At 39.1% G+C, this 25,570-nt stretch overlaps 1 protein-coding gene across 2 annotated transcripts in view; it reads left to right on the top strand.

Moving 5' to 3' along the window:
• Positions 1 to 25,570, top strand: part of tnmd (tenomodulin) — a 60,937-nt gene that overhangs the window by 18,483 nt on the left and 16,884 nt on the right. The window contains exons 3-4 of one of the 2 annotated variants that reach the window (XM_077578091.1): positions 17,379 to 17,519; positions 25,038 to 25,145. The exons of the other annotated variant lie outside the window; for it this stretch is intronic. Coding sequence (XP_077434217.1) covers positions 17,379 to 17,519; positions 25,038 to 25,145 — 249 coding nt within the window. The remainder of the gene's footprint in view (positions 1 to 17,378; positions 17,520 to 25,037; positions 25,146 to 25,570) is intronic. 2 annotated transcript variants of the gene reach the window in all.

Below are 25,570 nucleotides of genomic sequence, written 5' to 3'. Positions count from 1 at the left end.
GCTTTTTACGAGTTATCTACCTTGTCTCCGGCATAAGTGATTAGAGCTGATGAAGCAGTTGGGACCAGACTTGCTGTTTTGGAATTTCTGCGCCATCATCATAAATGAAGGCGACCATGCTCCCGTTGTGGACGTTCCAACTTTGATCAACTCTCCCGCTGTCGTGTTTTTGTTATTTGTCGAAGAGCCTCGCGATTACATCTGTCATCTTAAATGTATATCTTAGAGCAGAGGTGGGCATCGAGGGCCGGAGTCCTGCAGGTTTTGCATGTTGCCCTTCTCCAACACAGCTGATATATGATCAGCTCATCAGCAAGCTCTAAATAAACCTGATAACGATCCTGTTGATTGGAATCAGCTTGTGTTGGAAGTGAGAAACCTCAAAAACCTGCAGGACTCCGGCCCTCGAGGACCGAGATTGCCCACCTCTGTCTTAGAGTTTTAATACACTGGAGTCTCTATGTTGGAACACAATCCGGAAGGCTGGTCAACATCTTTCACCGCAGGATATAATGGAAATTGAATAAAATCATGCCAGGGTCAAAGTTTATCGGCCATAAAACCATTATTGCCTCAGTTTAGCTAAAGGTGCTTTGTGGAGTTTGTCACTAATCGCGACTGCCACCACTGACCTAAAGCATAACTGTAGCATCTGGGTCATGGTGTGCTCGAATAAACTTTTTTTTTTTTCAGTTTTCTTGGAGCCTAAAAAGTGAAAAAAATGCAATTTTGTTAGTACAGATTTTACTGCTCAAATAAAATGAAACAGAAATAGTTTTTCTATTTAGCAACAATCATGAAGTAGACTCACTTTATTTTATTTAGTGGGCCACGCAAAATGATGTAGCGTGCCAGATCTGGCCCCCGAGCCTAGAGTTTGAACCTGGTCTTAAAAGTATGGATTTGCCAACATGAGGCATCAATGCTGACGCTGTCCAGTATCAAATACAAATGCAAGCAACCTATTGAGGTTTTATTTTTTGCCCTTTTGAACAGCAGGAAGTTCAATTACCGCCAGGCTATGCTGATTGCAATTAATGCCTTTCATGTGGACAAATGATGGCCTTGTGTCTAAATAATCTAAATTGCAGCTTTGCCGCACTCACAAGCAGTTTTTTTTTTTTTTAAACGCTACTTGGCTCCTGAATCTTGTTTTATTTATTTGGAGATTTGGAGAAACCTGACAAAAACCTGGAGCATGAAATATATTTATATTGGCGGTCATTTTTCTTGTGACCGAGCACCAAAAGCTTGTAGTGGTAGTTGCCTCCGAATGCCTCCGACACTCGAGACGCTGCACTTTCATTACGATTTTGAGTGGCATTCAAATCCACATCTTTACGGCGACAATAAGTAGGTTCATTCAACACGGCTGACAAAGAGCAGATTGGTCTTCAGCTGGGCACCGTGCTTACTTGGCTGGGAAAGGCATTAAGCACAACATGAAACAATCGAGAAACTGGAAGGAAGAGAGTCATCGCCATGAATGCGTTGTTGCTTGATTGCTTGACTTGATTCCCTTTTTATAAACAATACTGTTTATTTTCAATATTGATATGGAATAAGACAACAAATCAGAGGTCCTCCTATGATTTTCTCTGGTATTTGACAGTTGTGGACAGCGTTTATCCAATGTTGACTTGGGATGGGAGTTTGGATATTATATCATTTGGATTCAAGATGTCTGTATTTTTGGTTTTGACCAAACTAAGAAACTCATTTCTAAAGATTGATATCCACATGAGCGAAAAATGTCAATGTTAGGAGTAGTTGCAAGAGACCAGCACACTTCATGGGCCTTGTTAAAATGCCCTGTGGCAAGCCAAAGAAAGCCCAAATGGTCTGAAGCTGACTCAAGAGGGCCGTTTGGGTATAATCCTATAATCCATAAAGCCGTTAAATGTAGCATACCTGCGCCACTCGCTCAACTAATGGATGTTTTACAAGCATTTAAACACAACGGAAGCTAAAGTACAAAAACATATTGATGACTCCATTATGGAAAAATGACTTCTAAATTGTTTATATACATTAGTCGATTACGTATGTAATATTTGGATTTCAGGGAAGGGTGCAACATCCTTTTTATTTATTTTGCTGTGCTACAATAATGTAGCTGCATATCCACTGTACGTGGCAGTGGTGTGCTCATTTTTATGTATTTGTTTTTATTATTTATTTATTTATGTATCAGGGCAAAGTGATGCACTTAAAATGTTTTCTGTTACAGACTTGAAAACGATGTTAATAAAGTCATTCTTGCCAAAAGTTGAGAAAATAATTGCAAAGCACTTGGCTAATTGTGATGTTTAAATCCGGCGGCTTGGTAATGAAGTTCTGCCTCCATGAGTGAAAATACAGTTGACTTTATGGACTGTGGGCTCATGCAAGCAGCAACCGATCGCCTTGTTACACACTCCCTAGTTCTGCCTGGTCGTCATGGTAACAAACATTGTACTAAACCCTTGGTATAACCACCACCTCAAAAAAAAAGTTAATACAAGTGACATTAGAAAAAGAAGATCAGAAATACTATAACTCTTGATTCTTGGGGTATCTTGTGAAAAGTATGTTAACACACCTGGGAAATGTTTCAACTCAAATTGAGCAAAAATGCATAATTTGTTACTTTTAAAATGTGTGTATCCCCTACAGCATATTTACATGACGCCTTTACGGAGAAAACTGTGGATTTTGTAAAAAGATACAACAGCAAAATGGTTTGAAATGAAGAAAGGAAAATATGTGTTTTTAAGCGCAAGGAAGAAGCATCATATTCCCCCTGGCTGTTGCACAAAGACAATGCAACCCTTTGTTGTTTTCACTTTGATTTTTGGTTGGATCATAACAGCAAAGTACACACTGAGCAACAATACGTCCCAATCCTGGCGTTAATGTCACGATGGCGCGCTACCCAACAGCTCTCAAAAGTTACCTGTTCTATTCTCCCTCACGAGCGCGACTCTATTATCGGTACAGTAGCACGTATCAAGGTGATTTATTGCCACCGAGAGCTGGAGTTGTTTGAAATGACTGCCGTGATTAGTCATATATGCTTCAGAGCGGGCGAAGAAAGGCGAACGGCGCTCCTGTAAATTAACAGCAGCTGCACACTGTAGTCGACCGCGGCGAGGTGGTCAAACGCGTTGAGCAACAGAGTCGCCGGGGGACAAGGAGAAAGTGGGTCATTACACTCCTTTCAGGTAGGAGTGGGTTGACAGCAAAGAGAGGGAGACTAGTTCAAGATTCAGAGGTTGCCGGATTAATTGATTTTTCCACAGTGGAAATAAAACAGCAGAAGAATGATAGCCTGTATCCTCTGCCAAAATCAGACTTGAGTAGCTGCACATATGCTCCGTATATTCCACCGGGCCGCAAACCCACCCAGATAAATCCATGCTTCATTACTCCAGACAAAAAAATTTGCTTGTTGAAGAGCCTTTTTTTAAGTTGTATGTTTTTCCCTTTAGGCTACCAAATTGGCATAACCTCGTCCGTCTATTTCATTATTACTAATGTTCACCTAGGCATAATGTCAACAACCAACGAATGTCTTCATTTTTTTCAAGTATTTCCAATGGCCAACCGAGAGTAGTTTACTTGCACTTCAGTTGAGGGAAAAGTCTCGTGACAAGAATTGGTTGCCTTTAAATTGTTTTAAAGAAGAAGTCAAGTACAAAAAAGTGTTTGCCATATGTTCTATTTGCCCCTACTATTCTACACTCAGCATTCTGATTAATATTGCATTTGCGGTATATAAATAAAGCATCTTGAGGCATCTTAGAGCGTCAACAAAAGAACACAAAAAAACACACACAAATAAGTGAGTTTTTCAACTAATTTAGACGTTGGGTTCTAAAGGAAAACGGCAAATAAGTGAGAAAACAGCATTTCGCTGTTTTACATTTACATATATTTCTGAAAACACAAACCCTATAAATCATTTCAAAAATATTTGACATCCACAAACAACAAACAGTGATGGCTCTGAAAAGATTAGATTTACGTTTTGGGTGCTAAAGCTGTCTAGTAACAGTCATCCGTGACTCTGTTTTTATTAGTTCTAAAGTTTTTTATTCCTACTGGGGAAAAAAAAAAAAAAAGACATACACCATCATAAAATAGCAACATTGCTGTGCACTAAAAACCTCTGTTATTCCTCCACATGTGTGACGTATGTCATTAAATGGTCAACCTGACACCACTTGGCTAATCATAGCAATACATGGTTATTTACCAAGCCAGAAAAAAATGCCTGCAAAGTTAGAAGAAACAAATATAGAGCAGAGAGTAAGCATAATTGCCTTCATTTAAGTAGTTACTTCCAATTAGATTTTCTCCAGCTTTTAAATTGCACTGCAGAAAACATTTAAAGCGACCTTCCTTCTGCTTTTTTCCACATTGAACTGACAAGCGACAGCTGTTGGTGCATTTCTTCACAAGTACACAAAATGATGTGAAAGCAAAAGTAACTGGAGCTTTGTAAACAACTCGGGGGAGGGTGATGCAACTTTTAATGCAAAAAAAAACCACAAAAGAAATATTCAATTTCCTTTGGCTTCCGAGTACTACTTGAGCGTGGCCACTTCTTCCAACAGACAGAATAGTGCTTTAATTGGTAGGACGGCTTGAATGGAATGTATCGTACGGGCACCTGCTGACACAACTGTGGTTTCTCCGGTGAGCGATGATTCTTTGAAAGAAAAACTTGGCAGCCGCTATATGCGAGAGCAGCGTGAACAGTAAACGTTTGTGCTCAACCTCACAGGTTGGAATGGTCATCACTCAGAGATGCACTCAATGGATTTCTGGTGCACAAGTTGGTTTTATGCCAAAAACTGCTTTATTACAAGTATACTGATACGCATACAACCCGTACAGCATCCAGACATGAATAACCAGTTCTAATCCATGCCCACTTAGCCCATAGATAACCCTTACGGCACCCACCACTTTTGCCAAGTTCAAGCCCATGCCCATAAATACCAGATGAGACCTACATAAAACCAGTACCGTTGCCCACTTTTAGCCTATGCCCACTTGGTACCCACGAAACACACAAATTGTGCCCCATATGGGGCACAATTGGACATGTCGGAATTTAAGAACAAATGTATTTAATATTTAATAATATTGTATATTTTAGAAATATTAATGCATGTAATAATACTGAGCTATCCTGAAAAGAAAAAAAGGAAAAAAATAACTAATTTATTGGGTGAAAGAGGAAAAGCAAAACTAGGGACTTATATACATATAGTTAAATTAATTTTATTAGAGCCCAAGAAAAATAAATATCTTCAGTAACAATGCATTTACTTGTGAAAAATCACTTTTCATTGACACATAATGCGTAGAAAATGGGGGAAATAATTTTTTAGCACTTTTGAAATATGGCTGTCACATTACAAATTGTGCAAAAGTGTCAGGTTATGTCACCAAAAATTAACATCAGGAAACCCTGATGTTAATTAAGGGCTTTATATGGCTTTTCTTGCCTCCCGCGCCAGGCCCTCGCCCCGTCGTCGAATCGAATTGGGCGCATTTTGTACGTCGTTCAGACCCCCTGATGAGAAATATTTTCCTGGCGCTAATATTGTAATTTTGTTAGCAAGTTTTCCGGGGGTGACCCTGTTAACATGTACACACAAAGTGCGGCCAATCAATGGTGCTGTTATAATTGACATGTAAAAACAGTCAATGATTGCATGAGCAGGTCATGAAATCCTGGATGATTTCTAAATCCTCCTTTTTGTTTGCTCTGAGAAGCGTACCAAAGAAGAAATCTGGCCACTGTAAAGCTGCGGATACACGTGCCAATTACACAGTAAATCCTGTAGTGTAAATGTAGGGGGCGGTTCAATTCTTTATTTTACTCTTTTCCAAGTGTAAATATTACTCTAAAACTGAGTCAATTTGATCCTTATCTAAATAGAGTCAAATTGACCGTACAAAATTTACTGTGTACCGTATTTTCCAGACTATAAGTTGCTCAGGAGCATAAGTCGCACTAGGCCCAAAAATGCATAATTAGGTAGAAGAAACATACATCAATTGCACTGGAGTATAAGTCTCTATTTTAGATTTTTTTTTTTGTGGGTAATTTATTTTATTAAAATATTTATTTAAAACTACTTGGCCAAAAACAGACATTATGTCATCTTGGAAGGCAAGTTATATCATTAATTAAAGAATAGAGAACAGGCTGAATAGGTGTAGCATATGCTAACACAATTGCAGCTTGTAGCCTGTAAAATACGATTTTCTTTTGGGGTGCATTTGTGTTCAGTCGTTCTCAGTTGTCTTTGTAAGATAGCGTTTACTGTTTAAATATGTAATTGTTAAGAAGTAGGAGATATTGGAGCGTAAGTCTAGAGTGCCCTCTTGTGGCTGAAATTATATAGCCCCGGTATTTTTTCTTCATGAATAAGTTGCTCCGGAGTACAAGTCGCAAGAACAGCCAACTTCTGAAAAAAAATGTGTGACTTATAGTGCGGAAAATATGGTAAGCCCTTTTCAAGCCTGATTCAGTTGGCGATTTCTAGGCTTGTCATGCAGTGTACAAGGTATGCAAGGATTGACAGCTCCTGACCACACGTGCATCGATCTGTTGAATTGAATTGAAAATATATATTTTTTCACCCGTGACTTGTGTCATTTCGCATGGTTGACGCGGGGTTATGACTAGATTTTTCATTTCTTTCGCTGTGGAGGAAGAGCAAACAAGTTATCGTTGACTGTTATATAGTGTTGAGTTGGAATTTTAAACCAACATTTCTAAAACTGCGTACACCCAAGTCCAATTTTTTATGCTGCTTGTCAGCGGGACTTATGGTGTAAGGTGGACGACACACTGGTCTGGTCAACAGTCAATCAAAGGGGACCTACAGAGACAGATTCAACTAATTTACCGGCAAATCAACAAAGACCTTAAAAAAAAATGGCTATCTTCAGAAGCAGCCGTGCCTCAAATGGAAGTGTTCACGTATCTCACACTGATCTTTCACCAATGACCATTTCCGCCATCCGACAACAGTCTGATAGGAATTTCATCAAGGACAGAAGGCCCGAAGGCTACACAGCACAAAGAAGAAACTTTTCCAGTCTGCTACACATTCAAGACACACGTCCAACATTGGTTTGCACGTTTGTGCTGAAATGTCAAGTATTTACTTCTTTCAGGCTACTATGAGCATCTTTCTTTTATGTCACTGTGTTTGGTTAGTGTGTCGTGAGATTTCTGTCAGGGGAATTTTGTCCTCGTTTCTTGTTTTCGTCGAGATTTGTGTGATTATTGGACATCAGTGTAAAAAGATGAGACAAGGAAAACGCTTTTGCTGTCTTGCTCCTGCGAGACTAACTTTGGAAATGTGACCTTTTATGTGAGATGCTTTAGAGGGTACTACATGTGTATGTGATTAAATTCCTCCAGAAGTATCTGAAGGTTGCTCTCCTGTCCATATCGCCGCTGTTGCTGGTGAGTTTTTCCACTTTCCAGCTTTCAAACACGTCACACAATAACAAAAAGTCAGAATGAAGCTGCATTTGGGATAAGCTGCCAATAACAGTTTGTTTTGTAAGATTTTTTCCATTAAGCCTGACATTTTGACATGTTCTAGTTCATTCGTCGAGAGGCTAATTGTAGCATTTTCCTCAACTGGTCTTTGGCATCAAAGTGATGCTTAAAGTAATTGCTTGGGTGGATTCCCAAAAGCACTTGAACACCCTTGCCACCATTGCTTTTAATGCTACACACACACAAAACATACTCAGAATGCGATTTCTGTTGTAGCCTCTAATATTTAAGTAATTGCAGAGGCTTATGCTGTTACAACAGCATCTGTATATATTTCAACTTTTCTTTATTTCATTTTAAAAAGGTAATATGTTGGTAATCCGTTTCCCCTTAACTGCAGAAGTGTATGGCACTAATTATAATGTAGCACTGTAGCAACACTTGGCAAGTGTTTATATTTAGAGTGGCTTCCTTTCATTACCACCCGGCATGTTGTATCCAGCATGTTTTTCAGGCTTCCTCTAAATATATGATTCTGACACTTGAATGTCAACTCCATGCAATTTTTATACCTTTTCCTCGTTAAGATCGCACGCAAAAGTGGGTAGAGTTGCCACAAATTGTGCTCAAGATTGCTGTTACTTTAGAATTGTAAAAAATAATTACTTGAGTGTAAGTACTTAAGTAGTTACTAGTGAGTACCTGTTGAGGTAATTTCTGATTTATTTATTTTTAATCAATTTTTTTTAAATTAAGTTACTAAAAGGTATGTTGCATTTCAGCTACTTTAGAAGGTTCAAGTTTAGCCAAAAAATAAAGTTGAGTTGCTGTTCTTAGTTCAAACTGGTAGATGTAGGAAGATGGAATTTATGAAAACATCACACAGTAAATTCTGTAGAGTCGATTTGACTCTATTTAGATAGAGACCAAATCGACTCAGTTTTAGAGTAATATTTACACTTGGAAAAGAGTAAAATAAAGAATTGAAAAAATAAACAGAATAGAGTCAGATTTACACTACAGAATTTACTGTGCAGAAAAGCAGTTATTAGCTCAAAATCTTTTGTGTTCTGCTAGAAAGCACACCAAGAAAAATCGCAGTAAAAGCCTACTGGAACATCTGAACTTTATTTGGGGTTGGTCAGAGGCACTTTAAATAGTGGTAGATGTGTGTTGAGCTTGACTCCCATTTAACAAGAGTTTAAAAGTGATTGATTAATTCTGAATGCAGCCACATCCAAATCCCAGTTTCAAGAGGGTGTGCACACTTGTGCAAGTACAATATTTCAGCTGTTTATTTTTACTTCCCCTTTTAAATATTCAGGTGAGTTATTATAGGTCACTTTCATGCTGATTTGCTGTCTCATTTTTTTAATTATAAAAAAAAACCTGGCATTCAGTATGTGCAGGTGTGTGAAGACTTTTAAAATCCACTAAAAGTGGATGTCAACGGGAGAAGTTCTACATATTACCATCTGCATTTTGTTCACTGTTGTTTCTACATATAAAAATATGGTATAGTACTAGTACAATAATACTGTTATCCACCAGAGTTGGAAAGTTGGGTCTGACTCTAAATGCAAAGCTGCCGCAGGACTAAACTCGGTGAGCAAGCAGAACACCACAGAATCCTATGACGCATCGACAGCAACTGTTTAAGCTCTGTAGGATATACTGTGGCTGTGGAGTCGGTGAAAGCACTAGTCCGCACTTCTAAAAAATAAAAAATAAAAAAAAATATATATATATATATATATATATATATTTTTTTTTTTTTTTTTTAAATCCGCAATAACTGTACAGCTGTTTTACACCAGCAGTCCTTCTACCACACTGCACATGTTCGGTTGTGAGTGCGACTGAGTTTACAGGCTCTGATGCTTTACCACAAACAACAAAACACAAATTGGCAGCCAGCAATGTCTCCTATTCTTTTTGGCAAATTGCAATGCGGTGCTTGGCAGCACACAAAATCGTCATCCTACAGATACACACTGTAGCGTCGTATTCTATTGACTTTTGACCTCAAACTACTTCAGTGAATTTGTTGTCGTGATATAGAGCCAATGTTTTCCTGATCAAGATGTCAAATCTATGTGGCTGATTTAACCTTTTCCTTGTTTAATAACTGATGTTTTTGAAAGTTATGAGAGGCTTACAGACTAAGGTTCCGTTAGGTGCAGAGTACTCATTTTGTGTTTCCACTCTAAAGAGTCCCAATATTACTATGCTTGTGAGCCTCTCAATTAGTTAACTCAATAAAAGAAAAAGAAAAAGTGTCTTTAAAAAGTACTACAAATCATGATGGAAGGAGGATTCAAACTAATTTAATGTGTCATGTAAAAAAAAATTGGGGGTGTTAAATGGCAGTTAACACATTGTCTGTCTCCTGCGGTAAAATATGACACTCAGGTAATTGATGCAGTTTGCATCATCCTGCCTTTACGCTTACTGGCGATATGCTGTCTTAATCAGCGCTAACCCGATTCGAACTGTACCATCTGCTGCTTGATGGAAACTTTTGGTAAACTATGGTTTGTTTTGACACGGAAGCAGTTTTTTACATTTCTATCGTGTAAAAGTTGTCAAATGTTACCCTAGTGTTTGGAAAGTTCATAGAGAGTGAAATATGTCTTAATTGCTTCAATCTTTTAAGTACCATATCACATTGTTCGGTCGCACGAAGAGCTGGGTACCACGTGTTGTGTGGCACGAAAGTTGTTCGGGCACTTTCATGACTGTTAGAAACAGAAAATGTTTCTCTACATTCAACAATGAAGCGGTAATGAATAACATGACAAACTATATTGAAATTCCATTTAAATTTAAAAGTCAACGCCCCCAAAATTTTTACAGTCATATTTTGTCTGCTCCCCCACTAGTCTAAACACGGCATTGCGATTAATATTGTGTTTGTGGAGTATGAATTAAGCAGCAAAATCTGCCCATTTTTATTCATTTTTAGGGGGCGGCCATTTTGCCACTTGCTGTTGACTGTAAATGACACCAAAGTTGCTCAGGACTCATCTAACGACCAATCACGGTTCACCTGTTTTCTGAGTTTGATTATGTGACGTTTGCAAGGTGAGCCGTGATTGGTCGTTACGTGAGAGCCCTAAGCAACAGTGAAGTCATTTTCAGTTGATAACAAATGACAAAATAGCCGCAGACTCGGATTGATTATTTTGCTGCTTTATTCATACTCCAAAAACACAATTTTAATCAGAATTGTGTTTAGACTAGTGGGGCTGGATACAACATTATTGTAAAGGAAATATTGGGCTTGACTTCTTCCCTTTAACTCATTTACTGCCATTGACAGCTATAGACGTCAAAAATTCATTTGAACTATTTCTATTAGTTAAAAAAAAAAAATCCACTTTTGCTAACAAGAGTATGAAAACCTAGAGAAAAAAATATTGTAAATTTAGAACAGAATAATCGTTAGTTAACTAGTGAAGTCATGTGATTAATTACAATTAAAAATTTTAATCACCTGATGGGCCTAATTTTAAAAAAATATATTAAAAAATAAAGGTCATTTAATCATAAATCGCATTATAATTTTATATCTGTTCTAAATGTACAATAAAAAAATTCTAGGCTTTCATAAAAAATTAATTGAAATGGAAAAAAATGTTAAACTAATAGAAATACTTCACATGAATTTTTGACGTCTATAGTCGTCAATGGCAGTGAATGAGTTAACTGAAATGAAAACAAGTCCAATGAAACACGATCGAGTGTACTGAACCTCACTGTCATCGTCTTCACAGATTAGTGTCGCACGCTGCCGAAAGCCTCATTTTACTCTGGAGCATCCAAGTTGATGACACAATTAGTGATTGACCAGCACTCTCCAAATTGAATTTTCAGAGCTGGCGTCCATCCAGAAGCAACCTGTTTGTAGTCATCTGGCCTCACCAAACAGCAAGCTGCATGTGTTAGTTAGCCGCGGCGTATCCCTACTTCATTTATCTGAATCTTGCAGGCCTTGGGAGTTGACAAGCATAATCCCCCTGGTTCTCGAGACCCCACATTATCAGTTCCAAATCACCTCGTGAAAGAAAGCAGATCTGCAAATGTTCAGCTCACATAGGCTGACAGCAACAGCAGCAAAAAAAATGTGTAATTGAGTGAAGGCCATGTGAAGCTCTGTTTCTGGGTGGGAAATCTATATGGGCTATGAATTATTTTCCTCAAAGTTCTTCATTTTCCAGTCTTATCTTTGGATGAATCTGCTGCTGCTATTGTTTGAGTTTAATGTGTGTTGCCTCTAAGATCTCTCCTCCCAGGTTTGTTTTCATTACCTGTACTGTAATTATCCGGTGTTGTTTTGCTAATAAAACTTCAGTGTGTGCAAGTCTCCTTAATCATCATTATAGAAGAGCTTGGTTTCATTATTCCGGCAAAAACAACAATATGCTTGCTTGTATTTGTAAAGGCGCAAATCTGCAGTGGTAATTTAGAAAGGATGTAGCCGAGATGTTCCATTTTTCAGACTGTGATATTCCAAGACGCGTTTTAAAGGGAGCTACTCGGGCGAGACGAGTGTAGTTCTCCTGTGGGTGCCCATGTGAAGAGACGTGAGATCTAAATAAGTGTGCTGCAGGCGACTTGACGACACAAGTAGAAACGAGGGAGCCAGATAGTGCCCTCGCTCTGATTTTTCATGCTCAGCTGTTTCAACTTCAGACTACACTCAATGTCTGGCGATTTTTTTTTAAACGTCAAACACTGGGAGACAAGTCATGCACAAATGAAGCTTCATGAGGCACTTGTGACATTTTTTTTTATCTCCTCTAGGTGGCACTCTTGATTTAAAGATGCAATGGAAATGTAATCAAATTATATTGCATAGCCTTCATCCTTAAACCAAGAGCACCATCTCGAGGAGTAAAAATAGCCGCGTTTCCAACGCAGGAACTTCGGGGTAAATTTCAGGGGCCCGGCCCCGTATGTGCGCGTCTCCACTACAGGAGCCTTCCCAACCGGGTCACATTTACAGGAACTTACGGGGACGAGCGGAGGTCCTACTCGAGGGTAGGTACTCCGCCGGCCCAATAAACTCCCGATTGGGCTTTCGTGCTGATTGGCTAAAAATGATTTAGTATAAAAAATTAGCTTACCTTCATGCGCGACGATGATGCATTCTCGGCTTAAGTCTCTTCCACCAAAACAATTCTCTTAATAATCCTTCGCCTATTTTCCTTCCACTCTACTGTTAGCCTTTTAAAATTCTTCATCTAGACGCCATCTCCTCTCTCCCAAACCATCCATCCATGCAAAGTACATAAAAAAGCAGAAAAAGAGTCCAAGTCCAATCTGTAGTATTTCCTATACATTTTATGCTTGTGCGTTTAAAGCATAAGGGCAAAAAAACATTGCCATAGGCGGCCTCTCTATATCGTGGATGTTCACCTGTATCGGTGCGTATACTCTGAAACGTACCCCCCCCCCACCCCCACCCATATGAAACGGAAGTTCACTGTATAGAAAATCGACTATGGCTCGTTTTTCTACAAGTTGCCGGGCAGCATGAGAACGACAAGTGAGTGTGTGAAAAAGTGGCGAGCGCTGAGAGGACTGAGCCCAAAAGGACACAATGTTCACCGGTGTAGCTGTCTAAGCTGCTGCCCACCTCAATCCATCACGAGGCTGCCTATGGCTCCCCAGAGGCCCGATGCACCGCGCTGCCCCCGCGCCACCTTTCCCTCCCACAGCTGCCCGCCTACACCCACCACCGCTGCCTCCGCCGCCACCCGCCCGCGGTGAGTGACAGGCATCTAGTTCCGCCTGACTGCAGCCTCTATCTCCTTCCCCTCAAGGACAACCAAGAGGACATATTGTCATCAACTCATCGCTCTCACTCCCACGGCCGCCGCCTTCCCCATCGCTGAACATATGCAGGCTGTCTCTCGCCACACACGCATTTATGCATCCGGCGATCCAGTCACCTGTAACAACATCTATACGACCTTTTCCTAATGTCCCCGGGCTCAGCGGCACCGCAGCCCGCTCGCACAAACAACCCGCAGCTTTGGCAGCACCTGCCGCTTTTCATTCGCCGCTTTCAGTGTGAGTCCGCGGCGGAAAAGCATCTCGCCGCTGTTAAGAAGCACGTCAGACGCAAACCTTGAGTGAATAAACAGGGAATTGTGTGCGAGGGCTTTGCGATGGATCGTCTGATGTGTTTTCCTTCATGTCAACATGAGATGAGAGTAAAGATCAAGTTGGACAAGAGAATAAGCAACAAAATGAATGATGTTCGTCCAGAGAAAAAGACATGTGGACATTTACTTTGGGCATCAACATGAATTTGAGATTGGTTTTACCGCCTATTTCTTTCAGTTACTGTTCTTCACTTGACAACAGGGGTTCTGCACTGAACCTCAGATTAGAGGACTGTTATGAAAAAGTGGCAGTGAATTGAATTGGGAGACCAAAATGATGAAATGAGATTTTTCAGAGAGCCGCGCTGTCCGTCCAATCCACAGTTTCATTTTTTCACGACGGTTTCCTTGGAAACACAGTTAATTCAAGTAAATAACCGCTGAACGTGCTCACCATGTCTGGAAACACATCAGTCACACATTACTGTACATAACCTAATTAATGCACGGGTGAATATTGTAATTAACAATGGGTCGAAAGGGCTTAAGTAATTGGAAAAGGGTCACATGTAAAAATTAACCCACTGTTAATTATGGCCTACCCCTCTTGTTTGCTTTTGCTTCTTTTTACACCCAACAAATATAAACTACTGTTTTAGCGGGCAGGCTTTTGAAAATCATTTTATTAATAATGTATCATTGATATTATGCATGAATTTATATTTTTTACAGAAACAAAAATATATATTTTATCGGTCAACGTTGACAATTTTAGCACAAAAAAAATCGAACAAGTCTAACAAGACTTGACCTAACAAATATATTTTTATATAAAATATCAAATGAAAGCAACCTTTGGTTTTAAGTGTTTTAGTCTGGTTTTAGTATTAATATTGCGTATCATTTAAGTGTATTACTTGTGTGTTTCTGACACTAGATAACACTCGACAGCACAGAATGCGCAACAAACCTTAAGATTTTGTCTTCAGCTGATAAATACTCCAAAAATAGTGACTGTATTTCCAGTTTGTTAATCTTTCTACTGTATTGTATGAACACGTGAGCAGTCAACGTGCTGAAAACGTGACATGCACATACTTGACGTCACTTCCCCAGACACCCACAATGCCTCACTTCAAACTGTAAATAGCCGAGTTTCCCTTTGTTTATTGTTTGAGTGCCTTTAGTGAAAAAAAGAGTGTTAGTAATCATTTAACTCATTCACTGCCATTGACGGCTATAGACATCAAAAAATAATTTGAACTATTTCTATTAGTTTAACTTTTTTTCCCCCTTTTGTTAACAAGAGCGTGAAAACCTAGATTTTTTTTCATTGTACATTTAAAACAGATATAAAATTTGTGATTAATCGTGAGTTAATTACTGAAGTCATGTGATTAATTATAATTTTAAAAAATGAATCGCCTTGCGGTTTAAAAAAAGAAAAGACTACTAAAAAAATTAGGGGCGTCAGGATATTACAATTTTTTATTGTAATTAATCGCATGACTTCACTAGCTAACTCACGATTAATCACACATTTTATATCTGTTCTAAATCTACAATAAAAAAAATCTAGGTTTTCACGCTCTTGTTAACAAAAGGGGGAAAAAAATAATAACTAATAGAAATAGTTCAAATGAATTTTTGACGTCTATAGCCGTCAATGGCAGTGAATGAGTTAAATGTTAACTATTAGTTTATGGTTTATTCTCAAATGTTACTCACTAATGTGATGCGGAGGCGATTAATAATAATTAGCTTTAGTGGCGAAATTGTTTCCAAAGTAAATAAATAAGACATTGTAACGTTATGTGAATTTGATGAGTAACTTTAGTTTGGTTACTTGACTGGGAAAAGTAACACGTCAAGAGCACATGACCAGTGTGACTGGATTTAATGCCACTGTAGGATCACTGAAGGTTTCAAAGGGATTATATACCATAGTCTTTGTTCAAGAAAGAAGCGACATGGTGGCCTTTTAGAGTCCTTGTACAGAAAGTAAACTGTTACATAAATTGTGCGTTTTCCCATTCGCTTTCATCACTCTGCACTCTCCCGAGTGAAGTTAATTAATTTTCACAGTCCTTTTTAAATGTCTTGTAGCCCAGTGACATTTGATATTTGGAACTGTAGTGTATAGTTTCAGTACCACAGTGGAAATAATGAGAACGAGCACTTCAGCTAATATTAACTGATACCGTCTTTAACGAGACATGGTTCTGCATCGTCTTGGACCTTCCGCTTGTTGCAGCTCAGCTCAGCTTGCTCGCTCAGTCTCTCGTTCTCACACACACACGCACATGCACACACGCATGCACACACAGTGCAAGTGTCAGAAAAAATATATATTTATATATTTTTTTATTGACATTATTTTTATTTTATTTATTTATTTATACATTTATTTTTAACAGCAATTATGTTCCACAAAAAATCATTATTATTATTTTTTTAATTCTCTATTTCCAGCCCTGGTAGGCGGGGCTACTCTCACTGTTGGATTTTATTTATTATTATTATTATTAACTGATACCGTCTTTAACGAGACATGGTTCTGCATCGTCTTGGACCTTCCGCTTGTTGCAGCTCAGCTCAGCTTGCTCGCTCAGTCTCTCGTTCTCACGCACACACGCACATGCACACACGCATGCACACACAGTGCAAGTGTCAGAAAAAATATATATTTATATATTTTTTTATTGACATTATTTTTATTTTATTTATTTATTTATACATTTATTTTTTAACAGCAATTATGTTGCACAAAAAATCATTATTATTATTATTATTTTTTAAATTTTTTTAATTCTCTATTTCCAGCCCTGGGAGGCGGGGCTACTCTCACTGTTGGATTTTCATCAGACGTGATCGCCTGCTGAAAATGTAATTCACTGCTCTTAATGGGAAATCAATAAGCCTCCCAAATCCATACCCCCAATTGCACATTTATGCTAATATAAAAGAATGCTAAAATAGAACTTTAATTCCCCCACTCAGACTCGCAGACTATTTAATAGCTCCGACTTTATCCACAACGGCCCAATTGACACTTAAATTTCAAAGCCATCTTCATTAGGCTTCTGCTGGCAGTTTAAAGTTCTACTTCCCTTTGCCGATGCTGCTGTGACCCACGTTAATGGAGATTTATAGGCCAATGCGACTCTTACAGTGATCCACTATTAAGAATTATATCCCATTATCACACTACTGTTCTCTAACCAGACAAAAAAACAAAAAAGGGTTCTGATGACAGCATGTAAGCAGGCAGACACAAAACAACGAGCGAGTGGGAGAGCGGAAAGTGAAAGCTAATTTTGTCTTTGAGCATTGGAGGACAGATGTGTCTGATGTACATAAATCCTGACGGAGTCCCGTTTGAATGTATTCATTAATAATGACTCTCATTGGCGGGGAAAGATGAAGATGGACTCGATATATTTCTCCTCGCAAACACAAGGCTCGCATAAATATTAATGGCATATTTTCAGCTGGTGGGCATGAATCGTTTTTCAAACAGGGAATTTTAGCTGCCATCCAAGCGTGTCTGCACCGCTTTAGGGCCCCAGTCAAGAGAATGCTTTAACTATTTATTCTAGATACTTGAGGAAAACTCTGATCAATAATCTCATACATCTTTCTTAAGATGCAGTTTAACATTGTCATATTGTTTAGGCATTTTATTTATCCTAAGGGTTATTGCACCCTCGTGTTCAGTTTTGTGATGATTATTCTTTCCATCCTTTTAGGTCTACGACCACGAGTACAAAGCGGTGCTGGATGGCGTCGAGACACCCAGCCTGATGGAGATCGACCCGATTCGGCAGATAGAAATCTTCCGAATTGGAAATGGAAGTCAGGAGGTTCTCGAGGTGCACGACTTTAAACATGTAAGTGAAGCATTAAGCAGAAATGTTGGGAAATCGCAATCATCACCATGTTTACATGTTGCCCTTTTGGAAGAGTTAGTAGCGAACAAGTACTGAAATAACCACACCAGGGAACAAAATCTTTTGTTTAATTGTGGGAATGGACCACTTTTCCATCTAAATGAATGGAAGGTACTGCATAACTAGGTGGCGCTATTGATTGATTTTTTTTTTTTTGCACTTTTCCATCTAAATAAATGGAGGGTACTGCATGCCTAGGTGGCGCTATTGAGTGATCTGTTTTTTTTTTGGTTGCATTTTTCCATTGGATATCATTAGTAACACTTTTCCATCTAAATGAATGGAGGGTACTGCATGCATAGGTGGCGCTATTGAGTGATTTATTTTTTTTTGGGGGGGGGGGCATTTTTCCATTGGATATCATTAGTTAAATTTTTCCATCTAAATTAATGGAGGGTACTGCATGCATAGGTGGCGCTATTGAGTGATATATATATTTTTTTTTGCATTTTTCCATTGGATATCATTAGTTCCACTTTTCCATCTAAATTAATGGAGGGTACTGCATGCCTAGGTGGCGCAGGGTATCGGTCGAAAGAAATACATATTTTTTGGGCCACTGGATAATTGTTTCATTTTATTAATTAATTAATTAATTTATTTATTTAAATTAGTTGTATTGTGTGTTCTATACAAAATGTATATTTGACGAGTAAATGGAAAAAAGGTGACAAAAAATTACTATTAATTTCATGCAATTTTAAGGAAAAATGACGGTGTTTTTAGTAACACTAGAAGACAACAGAAGTCTACAATTTGGAATTTGACCAAAACAATAGCTGGACACTGTTGTACAAAAGTTTAGAGATTGAACTACTCACATATGTTCCAAGTGTGTGTTTTTGTTTTGTTATTTTGCTTGATGCCACTATAATAAACCGCAGAGGGGTACCAGTAACATCAAAGAATAAAAGTGTGAGGATGACTGTAGAAAGGGACTACTAGCAAAACAACTTCTTAAAATGCCGTTGCTACAAATGTAGAGCACTAGAAATAAAACTACGGCGTACCCTGCAGGTCAGGTGTGAGCACGAGTGCGAATCTTAATATGTGATTTGCAGTCTGCCCCGGCCAGGGCGTGCCCCTTCTCTCGGCCCGGAATGGCTTCAGCTCCCCGCAAACAGGATAATTGGTGCAGATAATGAATGAGGGAATGACCACAAATTCCCGTAATAACCGCTTAAACACACAGTCATTATAAGAGCGGATTTACCGTTTAAATGCACTCACAGCAGCCCCAAGAGGGGGTTTGTTCTTTCCTAAAAGACTAATTCTATAGCAGCAAGTTGTTTGCGGTACAAACACCATTAAGAAGCCCGTCCCCATTTGTTTCACACAGCAGCTTTTGCAGTGGCAATTTTGTCTCCAGCAAAACTCATTAGCTTACCTTTCATTTCCAAATCCTGCTTTAGTATGCAGGAGGTTGCGCAAGAAGCACCTCAGACAAGTAAGCCGAAAGCTTAACTAGCTGGTGAGCACCATTATTCTCTTCTGTGAAATGTTAATAGGTTCCAATCAGAATAAACCTACTCGGTAGTCATTGTTTTTTTGTTACAATGGCCAGCAGAATCATCAATTATTTTTTGTCCGATTTCTTTATCTTGCCTCTTTCCGTTCTCTCACCAAACTGACACACACACACACAAGCCTGTTGCTTGTTCCAGTTCGCGCTGGTGAAGCAAATCCCCTGAGGCGACTCACTGCTCTTCCATGAAAGACTAAGTAACAAGCTAGTAAGCACAGTAATTCAAACCTTATTCTGAGTGGAAGAAAGAAGAATGGGAACGAGGTGGTATAAAACACGCAGCGAGGCAGCTGTGTGCTGATGCTAAAATTGCTTTCTAACAAAAAGAAAAAGGGGACTGTTGCTTGTTATTGAAAATGAGCGCGCTTGGCCAGTCCAGACACGGTCTCCATCAAGCCCGAGGGCATTTTGGGCTTTATGCCACCAGAACTCTGGGCCACAGATGATTTTCGGCTGCTTATCTTCCATAACAATTCAAGGCTCAAATAAACTGCGGAGAGGAAAAATATATCCTGAGTGCAGAGTAGCTGTCGTTCTTCCATTCAAATAATAATTATAGCAATTGGTTGCAAACTTGCACAAAAATTTACAAGGATGACAAAAAATAGAATGCTGCAATTTTTATTTGTCTTAACGGGGAAATTAAGAAACACATTTCTTCACAGTAATATTTTGTTCGAGGTGGCCTCTCTAGTCTAAAAACGGCATTGTGACTAATATTGTTTGTGGAATAAGAATTAAATAGCAGAATCCCAACATTTTTGTCCATCTCAGAGGGTGGCCATTTTGCCACTTCCTGTCAACTGAAAATGAAACCCTAGTGCTTAAAGGTATACTTGACTCATTGATCCATTTTCAGCAGTAAAAAAGGTAATATTTTGTCCAGAATTAATTTGATAACTTCATTATTTTTCATTTACAATTAATGCCTTTAAAAACAATTTTGTTTCCACTTGCTATCGACTGATTATGACATCACCTGTGCTGAGGAAGTAGGTAACGACCAATTATGGTTCACCTGTTTTCTGGGTTTGGTCAGTAAACTGAGCCATGATTGGTGGTTACCTACTTCCTCAGCACAAATGATGTCATCTTTAGTTGACAACAAAGTACAAAAAATATATTTTTTTAAAGGTGTTAATTGTACATGAAAAATAATGTTGTTTTTTTGAGAGAAAAAAAGAAAAAAATTAAGTTACAAAGTAAGTAAAAAATATTCACTTTTTACTGCTGAAAATGGCTTAATGAATCAAGTATTCTTTTAAGGGCTCAATTTGCGAATATCACATGACCAAACCGTGATTGGTCATTACTTGAGCCCTGACCAAGTGTGATGTCATTTCAGTGCAAAATGGCCGCCCCCTGAGATGGATTTTGCTGCTTAATTCATATTCCACAAACACAATATTAATCAGAATGTTGTGTTTACACTTGTCTGGACGCAACATTTTCCACTTGACTTCCCCATTAATATTGACTAATCGCTTAGCACGTGTTAGCAGAATATTGTTTTCCAATTAGCCAATTTACAAAAGACCTGTCGACTCCCCTGTCTGCTGCTGTCACCGGACTTTGTGGAATAGTCAAATGTCCAGTAAATAAAACAAAACAATCATCATTTTTCTGTGCGGGTTCGAGGGTACGAACATAAGCTGATTGTGGATGAGCATAATGGTTAGCCTCGTTAGCACCTGCTATTCCCATTATTGCTAGTCCTTAAATATTCATAGTACCATCAAAATATAAAATATAGCAAACAAGAACTTTATCATAATTCATGATAGTAGACTTTGGCATTGAATACTACTTTTACATGAGATTTTTCTCTCTCGGTAAAATAAAACTGAGTTCTGAGTGTCAACATCTTCCACGCACCTCAAACCCAAGTGGAAAGTATTAAAGTGCACTGTTGAGATGTTCAACCTTCACCACATTGGAAAAAACTGCCCAACATCAACATCAATGTAAAATCCGAGGGAAAGCACTGAACACGTGACCTTTAAGTCATGTGACCTTCAAGCCTACTGTGCAGAAGCGCACACAAGAAGTGACATTAGAAGTGCAGTTGACTTTCGGAGATGTGCGCCGCGCTCTGATGCTCTCACATTGTTTCCCCGCGTCATGGATGGCGTGTCCTCTGGGCCGAAGAGGAAAAGCCACGTCCAGATTGCTCCCTCCGCTTGGTTGACAAGTCAGCATCTGCGGGGCTACGAGGGTTTGCGCTGGCGCTCACGGCATCGATGCGCTGACTCGCGCATCTGTGACGGCACCGCTAATAGTGGCGGGGACATACTTACCGCACATAAAACGACAGACTGAGCGACTCCAGTCTGTTCTAATGGGGCGTCCGGTGTTACCAGTGCAGCACCAGACAAAGATGATGTGGCGTTGAGCCAGTTGACACACGTGGATAATGGAGCATGGTGAAGATTTAATGTCGGGGATCGGTGACAAGTACTGCAGAGAATAGGCTTACTAAAAACCGATGATAACTGACAGTGATGCAAATATAAAAATATTATAAACTGTGATTCTAAACCAGTTGAATATCATTTCAAACTCATTTTACAACATTGCCTCAAATAATTGTGGATTTTTTGCTATTTGTGGCAGGGCTTGGTCCATTATCCTTCAAAATTAGGGGCTGGTCTAATAATTATCTTGTGATATCAAAAAATAGCACAAAAAATGAATTTGAATGAACATGAATAGGTGAATTTCTTCAGCTAATTGTTGGGGCTATGTTCCAAAGAAATAACTGAAATAGGTAAATTTGTGAATAGTGAACCACGGATATGGGGGGGATTACTCCAATAATGTTAATTTGGAAATCCAAACAAATTGGGGATCAACTAGCATTGCAGATTTTGTTACTTTACAGATTACAGATGAATATTAATTCAACAATATGGGAGCCTCAGGCTGTGGAACTGAATCATCATTTCGCAGGCTATCTTGGTTTGTCATGAAATTAAGTAAATAAGATGCCTCATAAACTTTCAGAGAATATTTTCATATAAGACCAACAATCTGATTTCAATGAGTGTCTGTTACACTCTAAAAAGAGAATTGTTGAACCAATTTAAGATTACAAATTGAATTGTTGACCACATATTTTTTTTTTTTTTAAATCGCTTCAATTGGTAACACACGATTGAATTAAGTTAATCCAAAGTGAACATATTAAATTTAATTAATTCTAAGATCATTAAACTTAATATATTCATTTTGGATTCATTTAATTAATGATCAATTCAATTTAATCAACTTAATTCAATCATGTGTTACAATTTTTTTACAATTTTTTTTAAAATTGGTCAACAATTCAATTTGTAATCTTAAATTGCTTCAACAATTCTCTTTTTAGAGTGTAGATGTTTTTTGTTGTTGGAAATTAGCTATTGTAAAGAAGATAATTGAAGGACTTGTTGAGTGATGAGGCAAGAATGACATTATGATTAAAAAAAATTAGTTGTTAATGTAGAGATGCTCTCCAAAGTGTATCTGTATCTCATTTGAGGACAAAAGCTCTCAATAGGGTTTAGGTCAGGTTATGTTGGCAGCCACATCATTGAGAGCCCTATTTTTACCTAGTCTAGCGCGAAATGCAGTCTAACTGAGGATGGGTGGAATTTTCTTTCTTTTGGCATTTTCATAAACGAGCTCAGGTAGAAATTGGCGTGAACACAGTCGACTTGATTCCCTTATTCCCCTTTAAATTCAACTCTGCTCAAGGATACAACAGCAATTAGACAATGAGATGAGATTGTGTGATGCAACCGTTTTGAATGTGTTTTTTTCCCCCCACCAAATGTTGAACTGAATGTAGGTTGAAAATAATTATGCAAATCACTGCAGTGTAACTTTTTTAGAATGGGGCTGTGTGAGACTTGCTGACATTGCGCTAGATCTTTCCTCACAGGAGCTGAATGATGCATACTGTTGTACGTCCTCCATCCTGTTGAATAGAAGCAGATGAGCGTCTCGCAAATGGCTACCAAATGGACTGCTACCCCCCCCCCCCCATCTCTCAAAGTGACATCGCTTTTCCATTTCTCATCCGTGTGTTAATGTGTCTTTCTTCATTTTCTGGTTGACCAAGCCCAGTAATCATTGTATCTCATCGCAACATTGCCCTTTTGCTTTCCCGCCCACCGCTCCCCGATGCGGGGTAGCCAAATTAAACAGAGACTCATCACAATAAAGCCAGGCATAAACATCATGCTTCTGTGCTTGAGACTATTATTGTCCCGACGCAGATGAAATTACAGGCGGTAGATTACAACAGGCTTCACATTGTATCATGTCATGTGCGGCTGCTGTCTGTTTTCTAGGCGGCGGCACCTCGCCACAAAAAAAATCCACAACGCAGGCCTAGCGGCCACGCGGTCAGATCGCCTGATTGAAATGATGTCACGGCAATCGGCGCATTGCTGCAATTAAATTGAGAGAAAATCAAGTTCATTTTGGTGGCATACGATTTTCATCCGATGCCATTCAGTGGCAGATGTCGACCCTGCTGTCTGCTCTAATACAGTGTGATGAACGAGCAGCTCTGCAGGAAATAAATTGGATATAATCTGATCTTGTGCGCCTCTTTCAGACGCTGTCTCGTCTGAATATGTTAGATTAACATACAATAGTGTGGAGCGAATTAACAGATCTCTCTCCGTCGTGCCCGTTGAGGCTCGGCGTGTCAGACTGAACAGAGCGCCCGGTGGAGAATCAGCGCCGCGGCTGCAGACGGCGACTTCCACACTCGACTGCACAGATTAAGAAGGCGAGAGCAGCCTGTGACTGTCTAATTCAATGGGGGCACACACTTCATTCTCCAAGCATGTCACTCAACTCTCTGGCGTATACGCTATGAAGTGTTGTACAGCCACAGCAAAGCAACCGTGCCATTTGTCTTCTGTTTCGCTTAAAAGCGGAAGACCTGACGCATTGGGCGATAGTCTGCGATTATGTAAAATGCTGAAAAATAAATAGGTAAGGGCCTATTGGAGTATATTTACTGCAAATAGCAAAAAACACAACTGACACACCACTACATTTTTTTGTACAATTGCTTATATTAATAGTTTATATCATATACAGTTTACATATACATCAAACTATTATCAAAAGTGTCATTTCACATTCATCTTTACAACATTACCCTTTAAAAATGGCTTGCATATTGAAAAGCTCGTCTACAACATACAAAAATCTTAATACAGTTACACAACTACTTACCACTTTCCTACTAACTCATTCACTCACAGTCATTTTCACTGAAGCAACCTCCTTCGCTCCCGGCAGTTTTACTGGATTTTGACTGATTTTGCAAGGCCCACAGAATGAACATGTTCTATTGCTATAAAAACATGTAACCTGCCAAAATTAAACTGCACTAAAAAAAACTAGCCACCAGAGGGTGCTAGAAGTGCACAAATGGAAATCAACCTGACTTTTTTAACAGATGTGCTGCTTTTAATATCGTGACATGACGACGACGGTATATTGTGGCAGCGATCACGATATTGTCGTTATCGTTACATCCCTAATGTTAGCTAGCAAGTTAGCCTCAGCATGATGTAGCACAGTTCTAATAAACATGCTTTCAAATAAATGAATGAAATCGTAAAAACATTAATTTTGTATGGCAAAGTGCTGGATTTTCTGGCTAATCCATGTGAGTTCTACGGTAACACTCATGCCTTTTTACATCTAGTGTATAGCGCTTTAGAGAACAATTCATCAGTTGCGTAACGTGCTACAAAAAAAAGATTTAAAAGAACGTATTAACCACTCCAGCTTTGATTATCCTTTCAAAATCGATACATTTCAATACAAGTGCTTGGATGCTGATGGGAGATGCGCATCGCAGTGAGTTAATGAATGAAAGATGTATCCGAATTTCTGAGCAAGCTCTTCCGCCCTTATTTTCAAAGGGACTCACTGGGATCCGCTTTGCCGAACATCAGAGGTGCTACATCAGGAGCCAAACCAGGACACTGCCCACAGCTGCAGAGGTGGAGGCTGAGGACGGCAACTTAAAGGTATGCATCCCGCGTAGCCATGCAGAAAGTTGGCGTGCATACTGAGGGGAGATAACCAGAGTGGAACACTGCGGGCGCCTCACAGATCCTCAACCTGTCCATCTCCATCCTGTCCCTCTTACTGGGCTTTGTGGTGCCTGTGCAACTGTCAGCTGCCCACAACCCCACAGCCTCTTTGTGGCTCACATCAAATGGTGTTTGCTGTCAATCCTGAGCCAATATTAATTTTTAATCCTGTCCTCCAAAGGCTCCACTCAGATATCTTAAAGGGGGGGGTTCTGACTGAGAGGGATGACTTTAATATGCCGTGGGGTTTTTTCTGTCTTTTTTGTAAAATACATTTTCTTTTAGCAAGTCTCCTCTCGAAGTTTAGAGGGATTCATTTTACTTTTCTGGGTGTTAGATATCTGCAAAAGAAATGGAAG

Source organism: Vanacampus margaritifer, chromosome 10 (assembly GCF_051991255.1).
Source record: "Vanacampus margaritifer isolate UIUO_Vmar chromosome 10, RoL_Vmar_1.0, whole genome shotgun sequence".
NCBI classification, from domain to species: domain Eukaryota; kingdom Metazoa; phylum Chordata; class Actinopteri; order Syngnathiformes; family Syngnathidae; genus Vanacampus; species Vanacampus margaritifer.
The sequence above is the reverse complement of the archived record's forward strand: the minus strand, read 5'-3'. Positions and strand labels throughout refer to the sequence as shown.